This window comes from Ostrinia furnacalis, unplaced genomic scaffold (genome assembly GCF_004193835.3).
Source record: "Ostrinia furnacalis isolate ACB-3 unplaced genomic scaffold, ASM419383v2 OfSCF0213, whole genome shotgun sequence".
Classification (NCBI taxonomy): Eukaryota; Metazoa; Arthropoda; class Insecta; order Lepidoptera; family Crambidae; genus Ostrinia; species Ostrinia furnacalis.
In genome coordinates, this window is record NW_021130452.1 from 428,809 (window position 1) to 441,003 (window position 12,195).

The following is a 12,195-nucleotide window of genomic DNA, read 5'->3' on the forward strand; positions in this document are numbered from 1 at the left end:
AACTGCTGTCTACAAAATACAAAAAGAAATGAGATCCCATCAAAAACAATACTTGTCAAAAAAACCAAGTCTCGCAACTCAGTTGTTCTACGGTAAAAAGTTGTGAGATCCATGTAATACCAAGTCCAGGCCAGGAAATCTTTAACGTTTTACATAAATATATTGACTTGGCCATCGCATGAAAACACGTGTAAATTAAATTATTTAGTGCGAAGAACAACTGAGTTGCGAGACTTGGTTTTTTTGACAAGTATTGTTTTTGATGGTACATTTGTCACCAACCCCTACTCTTCCCGCGGGTGTCGTAAGAGGCGACTTAGGGACTACACATCAAACAGAGAACGGGCAGCAGCGCTCTCTGAAAAACATCAATCTTTTAAACTGCGATCTCCAACCCGCCTGCCAAGCGTGGGGATTATGGCAAAACCCTCCACTATAGTGGAGGAGGCTCATAGTCCAGCAGTGGACTGTAAAGGGCTGTTGATGAAGGTCACCTCCAAAAGACAGACGATATTTAAGGGACAAATAAAACATCTTAAACTAATTAGTTTTAGATAATACAACCATATTTTTAGAATGCTAGTTTTCGAGATTTTTTGATGTTATGTCGAGTGAACCCGAAGTGCTCAGTGCGGTCCGGAGGCATGGCATCGATCGTGACAGACAGTGCATCCGTGTACAGTCACGGAATGAAAAGGTTCGTCAGTTTTCAAATTGATTCCTTCAACGAATCGCGAGCACATAATACCTTTTGAAACTATGTTACAGAATAATCTCGAGTTAGAGAAAATAATCTTTAACTGTTCGTCAGTAAAGTTCAAAATTATTCAGATCAAAGTGTAAGTTGTCAAGAAGATTATTATGATTGATAAACTAAAACCTTCTTGTTGGTTTAACCTGCCATTATCTATTAAATAAAAAAAACTACATTTTGAACATTGTACCTACTGATGTGATAGAAAAATAAACATGCAAAACCTTATTCGTTAGCAAACGTCATATTTATTTCAATGTTAGCAGCACTGTTTCTTGCACGGTTATGTTGGCAGGTTTGACTCTTACAGTACCTAGTGCAAGCGAAAACCGACACTAAGGTGACGAACCTTTTCATTCCGCGACTGTACAAGGACGTCACGTCCAGCAGCTTATGTAAATAATGTGAAAACGACAGAGGGTTTAAAAATAAAAATATTACATTTAGTTTGTTAGGAAAAGTAAAAACAAAAACTAGCCTATTTTTTTTTTAATGCTAGGGTCCAATTTTTCTAATATAATTAGATGTCCTATTAAAATATCGTCTGTCTTTTGGAGGTGATCTTATATAGCAGGGGTCTCCCAGCTTTTATTTTACCGAACCTTCCCGAACCAAAAAAATTTCATGCCCCCTTACATGCGCATAAAGAAAATCTAAACTTCCTGAAAAAACCCTAGTAGATATGACCCTTATGCCCGTTTTCACCATCAATGCCTAATTTTTAAGTGACCTTCAAATAAACAAAATTCTTATTATGTGGTACCATAGGGGTCACTTAAAAATAGGGATTGATTTGAAAACGGGCATTATAATCCTAACGCCACTCTTGTAGCGGAGTTCTGGCACGTTTTGGGCTGACACTGTGTAGGTTTGTTGTCGACACGATAAAAAGAAGATAACCCTATAATGTGAGCGCGGTTTGTATGTATGTGAGCGCGCGACAATACGTATGCGGCGCGCACGCACACACTGACAAAATTTGGCGCAACTCCCCGCTAATCCCCGCTACATATCATGTATCATAATATAAGCTGTATGTTTTCCTAATAAAGAAAAAAAAATACATTTTCTCAGTGTATGCGTGCGCGCCGCATACGTGTTGGCGCGCTCACATATAAACCGCGCTCGGTGCGTTTCTATGAAGATGACCACCTCATTTGTATTTACTCTGATATTGGGCAATGTTGCGGGCGATATTGGGCGATGTTGAAATTATTAAGAGCTTGTAAGAAGGTTCGCTTAAAGATATACCGCAGTTTATATTCTCAAGATTTGCAACATTGCTATTAACTCGGTGGACCGACGACCTAATGAAAGTCGCGATAAGCTTCATCTCCTCCGAAGTGCTTTTTGAAAGCCTACTCGCACAAATAAAGGAGTTTTAACAGTTTTACAGAAATCATCCTTTAAAGTTTTTTTTCTAATATTTATTTATTTATTTTCACCAACTTAAACTATCTTTACAGGTCAATAACCTAATGTGATAGCATAAATTAAAAAAGTTATTGGTGCCAACTGCCAACTATCCAAACACTGTTAAAATAGAATAGAATAGAATAACGTTTATTTTGCTGCCACATGAATACACATACATACATAAAACAAACGGTCAACATTACAGAACCAGTCAAAATAATGATAATTAAAATTAATCAGGACAGTTACTACGGAAACGCCTAAACTAGTTTTTTTCTTAACGTCATACAACGTTAGAATCTCTTCGTTATTCAACACGATTGTTTCCACAACGCTCTAAAGCTAAACTGAATTCACTCTTAAGCAAACAACATAAGGTAGATATTTGGTTGACATAAAAAATAACGTGTTTCCCGCTTCGTTATGACAGATTTGATGACAAAGTCGTACATTGACGATTATTAAACATATTTTTTGTAACCTAAAGGAGTAAAGCGAGTAATGTATGGTGTCCAATTAATAAGGATCGTAACGAAACGAGTGCGTGTGCGAGTGAGAAAGCCATAGGACGTTAACATAAGTGTGGATGAAATAGGTATAATGTTCGTCGTACGTTAGATATTCAATTGAATTTGAGTCTTATTTTGAAGGCCATAAGTTCCTAAATGCCTTGCAGCTAACCAAACACCTAACGTTATAATTATCACGCTTGCTTGAGAGTTGTGGAAATAACTTCGTTTAAAAAAAACTAGTTTTGAAAACGTTATTCGTGATTCGAAAACCGTCGCGTTTAGTTATTTCAAAAACCCATAACGACACATCTTTAGACTGCTCGGTGTATCAGGATATGAGTTTTATAAATGTCAAATCAATTTTACATTTCCAGGTCCTCCGACACACAGAACTGATCCAAGAAGTGGTTTCCCAAGCGCGCGGGTCGTTCGCGCCATCTGTCGGCATGATCAAGAAGTGCATCGAGGCGCTCATCGACAAGCAGTACCTCGAGCGGGCGCCTGGAGCGCTGGACACGTACTCGTACCTCGCGTGAGTGGAGTCGCTTATGGCCAGTGCTGTGAGCGTGGCCATGACCATGACCATGACCAGTTGGCGTGGGTGTGGCCACGCTTAGTCTTTCTTTGGGTGAGTGTGAGCACATATTATGATCTATGTGCTGTGAGGGTGGCCATGACCATGACCAACTGGCGTGGATGTGGCCACGCTTACTCGTACCTCGCGTGAGTGCATATGATCTGTGCTGTGAGGGTGGCCATGATCATGACCAGCTGACGTGGGTGTGGCCAAACACACTGTCTAGAACTCCCACTTTGCCTTAGCGTAAGTGTGACATCCTCTTAATGTTGATACGCCCTCATAGCGCTGACTCTAGTTTGGTCATTCCCACAATAGGGATGTTTCCTGGGTAAAAAAGCAAGTTTTAATTAGACCGTCAGTTAACTTATCAAAAAATACTGGACACGTATTTTTCACTTTTTTAGACTAATGAAAAAAAAGCCCGGCAAAGTTCAATAGAAATCAAATCAAATAAATTTATATGCAGAAGAGACCAGTGACGTCAATGAGTGCTTAAAAGAGCAGCACTTTGTGACGTCGCGCGGAACTTCACCGCACCATGACTTTTTAATTATTTGTTTGATTGACAATTAACGTGTCCAATATTTTTTATATTAAAATTGTCGGACTAAAAAAATATTTTAGGAAACTAGCCTAAACCATCTTACTGTTACATCATCTATCTGTTACGTTCGTGACCTTGTCGAAAGCGCCACTTTATATCAAAGTGGGCGTGGCCACTCACGCCAGCTAGTTGTGGGCATGACCTTTATGACCTCACCTGTGCATATAAGGGCATAGCTTCCCTTAGAAAGACACATACTTACCTAGCGCAAGATCACACACAAAGCTATGTCATTTACGCCCGTTTTCACATCAATCCCTAATTTCTAACCCCCTATTAACACAACAGGAATTTAGTTTTCATAGGGGTCACTTAAAAGTTAGGGATTGATAGTGAAAACGGGCATTAGACAACGTAAGGGTGTGTCCAGGGTTCGATTTTGTCACCCTTGATATATACTTACCTGGCACAAGAACTCACACACAGGGCTATGTCATTTACGCTCGTTTTCACCATCAATCCCTAATTTTTAAGTGACCCCTATGAAAACCATCCTAGACTGCATCCCACTTAACATTGTGGTCAAATACCTGCCTTGTTATGCATAAAAAAAAACTAAATTCCTGATATGTGTTACCATAGGGGTCACTTAAAAATTAGGGATTGATGGTGGCGACACACACACGTTTGCGATCTGGGGATGGCACACTTGCGTGAGGAAATCATCCTCATATGAAAGAGGGGACTACGCTCCGGTAAAATAAAAATACAAATATAGCTAGATATAGCTAAAATCACTACGTAATGAGGGTTTTCGCGATTGAAAAATCCGCCAGATGGCAATACGTAGACGGGAGGTCCAAATGCTGCATGATTGGTGGATTTTGACATATCTGTCAATGTCATGTCAAAAATAACCAATCATGCAGCATTTGGACCTCGCGTCTACGTATTGCCATCTGGCGCATTTTTCAATCGCGAAAACCCTCATTTCACTAATCTTGAAAATATGCTATTAAAGAATGATACAGCGATAGTTCTTGTGTATTGCGTGTCTATTTTAATGTGACGTCACACTGATCTATGATGGCCGCCTGTGTATTTTTTTTTGTGAATCGCAGATAAGAAATCGCGAATGGTTTTACCAATAATATTTTATAAAAACATTGTAGGTTATAAATTTTATCTTAAACATTTAATTGTATATTTTCAAATAAATTGTTTTTCTTCCTCTTTCTTGCTATTTTCACAACTGTCAAATAGCCAAATGCTTTTTTTTACTTGCATAAAGCTTTCTGATTCTGTCAATAGATGGCGTTGTGCGTTTTTAAATCGCTCTGTGGGTCTAGACAAAGTGCAAATTATAATCGCAAACCAGTCGAAAAGTGGTCGAAAAGCCCCTTTTTTGTATAGAGTTTTGACGGATTCGATTTTCGATTCGATCAAAAAGTGCGTTTTGTCTAGGGGGGCTGGTTTCTTTTTCATTTGAACTTTGTCAAAGTCATTTAAGTGTGAGCGAGACAGTGAGTTATACAGGGTGGAATTTTGTGTGTAGATCGCATAGATAGTATAAGTAGTTTGTATTGTTTTTGTGCATCCCTATTTTGTTGTCTTCCTTTTACTAGCTAGTGACGTGTAACTTCCCTTTGATAATAAAATAAAAACAATATTGTTTTACATCATTTTGTCTCTTTCACTGATCATTCATGACACGACGAGACAGAATCGATAACGTGTATTGCGAACTACGAACAGTCAATACAAAGTATACATTTTTGTTGCACAGTAATACCTACCGCAACGAAATAAGGTATCAAATTGTCTATCTTGGAATGCAGTCAGTACCTTTGTAATAATAGGTAGATCATATACAGTATTTATAATGTATAATTATTATTATAAATCGTTTCATCCACTCGGCCGCGCCCCAGCAATGTTAGGTCTCGGTCGCGCGGGGTGCGGGGAGTGTGGTCCGAGCAATCCGTAAGGCATTACTGTAGTGTGCGTGTGCACTCATGGAGCATTTAGCGTGTACCGATAACACTCACACATTAGCGGGAGAATGGTGGGGCGATTCTTCGTGGATGAAACGATCTTTATTAGAGACAGGCCCAAACGAATGAGATTAGTATTTCAATGAAATGTACATTTTTGTATGAGATTTGTATGGCAGGCCAACCATGATGTGACGTCACGCGAGCCTATCTAAAAACCACAGGCTTTAGAAATGCATAAATAGGTTTTATATATCTTTACATGTGCTAATAAGTACCATATTTTAAAAATATTCGTTGAGTTTTGTATGTAATTTCAAGCAAGCCATAGTGTTGCCAGCTTTGAAAATAAACGACGAATAGTAGAAACCCGGAGCGCAGTGAAAGTAGCAATATTTTTTATGAATTATGTTTTTATGTATTTAGTTTGTACGCGACACAAGGATACTGTTGTATATTGTAGATTATTCTTTATAATAAAAGTTAAACGAGTGTTGAACACTAGTTTTAAATGACATTTTCATACTAAACTAGGTCGTGGATTCGATTCCCGGACAATACAAATATTAGTGTGTATATGGCAGAGGTATTATCCTATATTATGTATTTAAAAAAAGTTCAAAAAGTACGTTTAGTACCGAAAACTCATAATAAATGTTTGACATAAGCTGGGTCTCCAGTTTGCCCTATACAATCAACAAAAACAATTATCAACATTCAACATTTTTGAAGGCAATTTTGTTGAATGTTGAAATGTTTTTGTTTATTGTGTATAGCAAAACACTCTTGCTGTAGTTTAGAAACTAGATGGCACAGAAAATGTCTTGGATATTTATTTTTTATTTACTAATCGTCACTTTAAACTAGCGTTCAAATTGCGTGTACCTTTTATTCTAAAGGGAAAAGTTTAGGTTTAGACTCTACCTGGACCGACTGTTCGAGAACTAATATTACTTATACATAATATAAAGTAATTTAATTATTATTAAACATTGTACGGACGCCGTTTATTGTTGTTTTATTTCATACTTTAACTGTAGTCCTAACATAGTCATCATTAGGTCATGTATGCTCGTTTTCCCCATTTTTAAGTGATCCTTAAGGTAACATACAACAGGAATTTTGTTCTCAGAGGGGTTAATTAAAAATTAGGGATTGATGGTAAAATCGGGCATTAGTCTTTCGACTGTTTTTTACAATTTAAAAACATTATAATAATACAATCATTTAATAATTAAAAAACTTTGGTTACAGAATTTAAAACAGTTTAAATTCTTAACGTAAATGTTGACATCGCGCGCTGTTGACATCTGTTTTTAAAATTACAAAAACAGGCAACACCGCGGTCCGTCCCCACAACCCTAACGACGAAATCAATTAATAAAATAAAATACAATACAATAATCAGCAAATAATAGTGTCAAGTCGGTATTTTATTCCAAATTGTACACAGTGTACATTTATTTTACGATGGCAACATTTTAAGTTATTGTTTGCAGTTCAATTAAAAAATTTGAATTGAAATTAAAACACCGACTGATAAAAATAAAAGAAGAAAGGTACACATTCGAAACTAGTACAGTCAGGTGTACAGGAATATGACAAGGTGATCTTTATTAAAGTCCGGTCGCCGAGCGCGTAGAATTTCGTCCAATGACCCCCAAGCTACACATCGTTATCGCTCGCGCGTAATTATATTGCTGTCGCGCTCGCACTCTAACTGCAGCATAGTCGCGAGGGTCATTGGAGGAAATTCTACGTGCTCGGCGACCGTACTTTACAAATTGATAAAGTTCAATATTGAACACAAATGTGCAACTGACTGTAAATACATAATTTTGTTTGGTTTTTCGACTATAATGGACCGTGTCTACTTCTGAGGTAACTGCGGTATATTATACAAATTATAAGCTAATGTTTTCCGCTCACAAAAAAGAATCTTTCTTTAAGGCGATTAGTGTCCTCAATCCGCGCCAAATGGGCATTTTGTAAAGCCTACTCCTCTTTTACTGCTGGACAGAAATAGTTGAAAAAAATATATGTTATACAACAGTTCAAGGACTATATTTGTGACGTTTGAATTTTCGCTACGTCTCTTTGTTTTGGATTAAAAAAATAAATACGGGACATCGATTTTTTACTTAAATTCCCTACTCCTCCAAAACGGCTATGTTAATTTATAAGATTTTTGCACGAATAGATTNCCACTACTATGGAACATGGTAGTGGACAGTCTGTTAAGGAAACTAAATGACAGAGGGTACACGGCCATTGGATATGCAGATGACATCACCGTACTGTTAAACGGAGGGGCTGAAAACGTGCTATGTGAAATAATGCGTTCAGCCCTGAACATTGTTGAAAACTGGTGCAGCGACCACCAGTTGTCAGTAAACCCAAACAAAACTGAACTAATCCTTTTCACTAACAAAAGGAAACTACCAGAGCTCCAGCTACCAGAACTCTTTAAAACAAAACTCTCCCTCTCAACACAAGTGAAGTATCTGGGCATCACCTTTGACCACAAATTGAACTGGGCGAGTCACATTGAGCCTTGTTCTATGGCTTGTTGACTATAATCCTGCACTAACAGCGCGCGCCCAAAGATGCCCGTTCAGAAGTTATGAGGTTCCAAAAAATGAAAATTAAAGTAAGTAAAAGTATCTTTTTTTGGGTATAAATCTTTAAAGATTCAACTAAAACATGAAAATTATATACTTTAGTAATGTAATTAACCTTTCTCTTGTCGTCTTATCTAAAGAAAAGTCAATTTTACTTACTTTACTTTTCATTTTTCGGAACCTCATAACTTCTGAACGGGCAACTTTGTGCGCGCGCTGTTAGTCTAGGATTATAGTCAACAAGCCATAGAACAANAAACCTCAAATCGCGCACAATGGCCCTATCATGAGGCTAAGTGCGGTAATCGATTGCCCTGCAAAACTAACTAACTAACTAACTGCTTGTGCTAGAGTTCCCAATTCATTTACTACTGACAGATCTCTTGATTTACTTTGACAGATGACAATAGAGCCATAGACAATGGCCATATGAAAAACACACTTTTCCAATATTTTTGTTTGCCATGAGATTCTGGTACACTTATACTTTAAGTAACTAATTTCATTATGCATCATTCTTTTAACTTATCACTTCATTCAGAACTAAAAAACGATTCTAAGAACTCCACTTGCATTTCTTGTTCTCTCGGACAGTGAAAACGGTCTATTATAATCTTAGAACAGAACTTTAAATTGTATTCGCGGGACAAAATTGACAGCTTGTTATTTTTCAGTTTCTATTAATTTTTGTTGCTTCACAATGGCAACACACATTCTAACTGTCAACTGCAGTGACACTGACAATGACAGATCACATGTCAGAACAAGCCGTTAATTTTAAACCGCTCAGCTATTATTAAACTAAATTAACAATTCATTTTGATATTTGAAACAAACTTATTCTAAAGAGATAAAGAATAATAAAAGCAAGTTAAAAATATGTAACATTTTGAACAACTACAAATAACAAGATTTCAAATCCATAATATTAATTCTGAATTACAAATTAATTAAAAAACACTGGGATTTGTTGCTATGAAAAAAATACCACAGTTTTTTGCTTACAGCTATTTGTGAGTCCACTTCTTAGCTAAAAAGTCGCACGCGCAGAGTAAAGGCAACTCTAACGCGCCGCAATACAGTTCAAATTCACACGCATATGCATAGTAAACATTTCTGTGCATAGCAAGTAGCACCTTACCACTGGGTGATAAAGTCGCTATTTCTTTTAAAGAAGGGGACCTAACTTTTGTAGTGACTAGATTTGACTACTTTGACTAAACTGATTCTGATTTTGCACTGAGATTCTACGACAGATCACATAAACAAGATTCATTATGGCAGAACATCAACCATTCTAAAATACAAATAATTCATCAGTGAACTTTAAACTTTATTCTTTTAGACATAAGGCTTAAATATTCATTGGAGAATTTTTTTTGGAAGGTTGAAAAACCAGTGTACTTTGGATTCGTAGACTAATGCTCGCCAGTTCTGTTACTTGAACTTGGCTTGACACGCTACCGCGTGTCTAGATGTAAAAGGCCGTAAGTTGACTTTTTAATTTAATTTATTACTATACTATTGTCTGACAATTTAATGTTATAAAAACTTATTTCATTTCCTAAATGCAATGTCAGAGACTCGCAGGTAAAATATCTTTCTATTAAAAATATTATTTTAATTTGAACATGGCTTGTTCGTGTGATCTGCATTTGATACGGTGACTAAAGCAGTTTCATGAATTACAACAACACACGGTAATATAATAATCTAATAATGAGGCAGTTGATTGACTAAATTGAGTATTTTACTACTGGTTTATTAATTTCATAGAAACCATAGGTTTTACTAAAATTGTTTGCGACTATTTTTCACAAAAAAACGTATTAAACCTTATAGCGGCAACGACGGTTAAAACGTCAAATACAATTGTAAAATTTTGTACAAAACTTCAAGGCGAGAGTGAATAAGCACTTACAGGGCAGATATGTAACATCCTAGACAGCATCTCACTTAACACCAGGTGCGATTGCGGTCAAATACCTGCCTTGTTATGCATGAAAAACAAACTTTGGATTTTAACTTCCATTGTTGTAAATATCATAAAACCACTCCAGTATTCATGAGCTCCAAACTGTGGCATTACTTCTTGTAAACAAATTCCAGCTTTTTTTACATGTATAGGACGTCCACTGTTCAATAGACTTGCAGCATGGCGTGAAGGAAAATTCTCGTGGCAAACGTATTCATCTCAAAATAGAGAAAAACAGTAATAATATCATTCGCCCTTTTCACAGAATAAAATTGAAATTTACGTCTTCATTGCACAAGAATAACTTTCACCACGAGCCAATATAGGAGAGAATGTTGGTGAATCATGAAGTTTGGGTCATCATCGTGGCTTTGGCAACGATTTGACAGTTCCAACTCCTTGCCAGACAGTTTTTTTAGGATAGCTGCCAAAGCCACGATGACCCAAACCTAATGATCCACCAACATTCTAACCTATATTGGGAGCATACGCTGACAAACTTTCAGCTTTTATAAAATTACATAGGTCTGGCGTTAACCAGCTTAATCGAGTCAAGCCGATCGAGCTATCTGCTCACCTCGTTGGAATACGACTCTCCCTCCCACTAAAGATAGCATTCGGATCAAGACGACCGCGACGAGAGACCGCGACCCGAGACCGCGACCGGCGACCGGTCGCAGGTCGCAGGGCGACAGCTACTTACGAATCTTCGCGACACGAGTCGTGCGACCCATACGAAACTCAGTATGTTTGCAGTTAAAGTAAAATAGTACCTATCTGTAAACAATAAAAATAAGTACCTTTTCTAATAAAAATATGTATCATTTGAACTTACTTGTTTTATTTAATGCTTTTCCAATTTTTTCCCAAATATTGTCTCTCACAGTATTATCTTTATAAGCTTGAAGTCTCGTATCGAATACAGGTGCGTTTTTACTTACTAATTCTATTAAAATTTCGTCTTCGTGCGAAGAAAACACGGCCATTTTGCATCTGTCGCGCCACGGCACTGCCTTGTGAGCGACCGAGTCGCGCGACGCAAGTAGCCGGCAGGCCACGCCCACACGTCGCGCGACTCGGTCGCTTGCATCCGTCAGCACTTCCTATTAATTCATATAAAGCAGTGGGTCGCGGTCGCCGGTCGCGGTCTAGTCCAGGGTAGGTCTAAACGGTGAGCAAATACGCGCGCGATATTGTTTTTCTGTAACAGACAAAATTCCACGCGAGCGAAGCCGCGGGCGGAAAGCTAGTATGTAATAGAAAGAGAGGTCAATAAGTCAAAATGACTAGCATGCAGCTACTCGCGTATAAATTGTAATCACGCACTTATTACAATACATACATGATTAGTCCGTATACGTACTGGCGATGTATATTTTGGAGGAAGATAATTGACCTAAGTCACTACAAAGTATACGCGAGCAGTACGCAGCGTATGCGTACTGGTCGTGTATAGTTTGGAGGAGCTTAGTAAAAAAAGTCATATCCAAACTATACTCGATTAGTTTCACACCCTTGCGTTCTGGCTATGTATAGAATGGAAAGACGCCGCGTCGCGGTCGTCTTGATCCGAATGCTACCTTCACCCGCACACATCCCCGCGTTCGCCCCATGCGTACCAGTACGGCTAGCACAAAAAACTTTCGAGTCCGAATCGTTTGCGTATTCGAATCGCCATCAAAAGATTTAGTACGAAAACTACAACAGCGCCCTTGTGAACGTGTCGTAAAGTGAACTTAGTACGAGAAATGGTTGCATGATTGCTTTTGAGAATCAAAATTGTCACGTTATCGTTTAAT

General features: G+C 37.8%; 1 protein-coding gene across 3 annotated transcripts in view; it reads left to right on the forward strand.

The window, feature by feature from the left end:
• The window catches only part of Cul2 (cullin 2), a 47,716-nt gene extending 43,648 nt beyond the window's left edge, over positions 1-4,068 (forward strand). For 2 of the 3 annotated variants that reach the window (XM_028309623.1, XM_028309610.1), the window contains one exon: positions 3,057-4,068. In XM_028309623.1, coding sequence (XP_028165424.1) covers positions 3,057-3,218 — 162 coding nt within the window. In that variant the 3' untranslated portion in view covers positions 3,219-4,068. The remainder of the gene's footprint in view (positions 1-3,056) is intronic. The other variant, XR_003656215.1, reaches the window with a different exon arrangement.
• Positions 4,069-12,195: the final 8,127 nt, after the last annotated feature.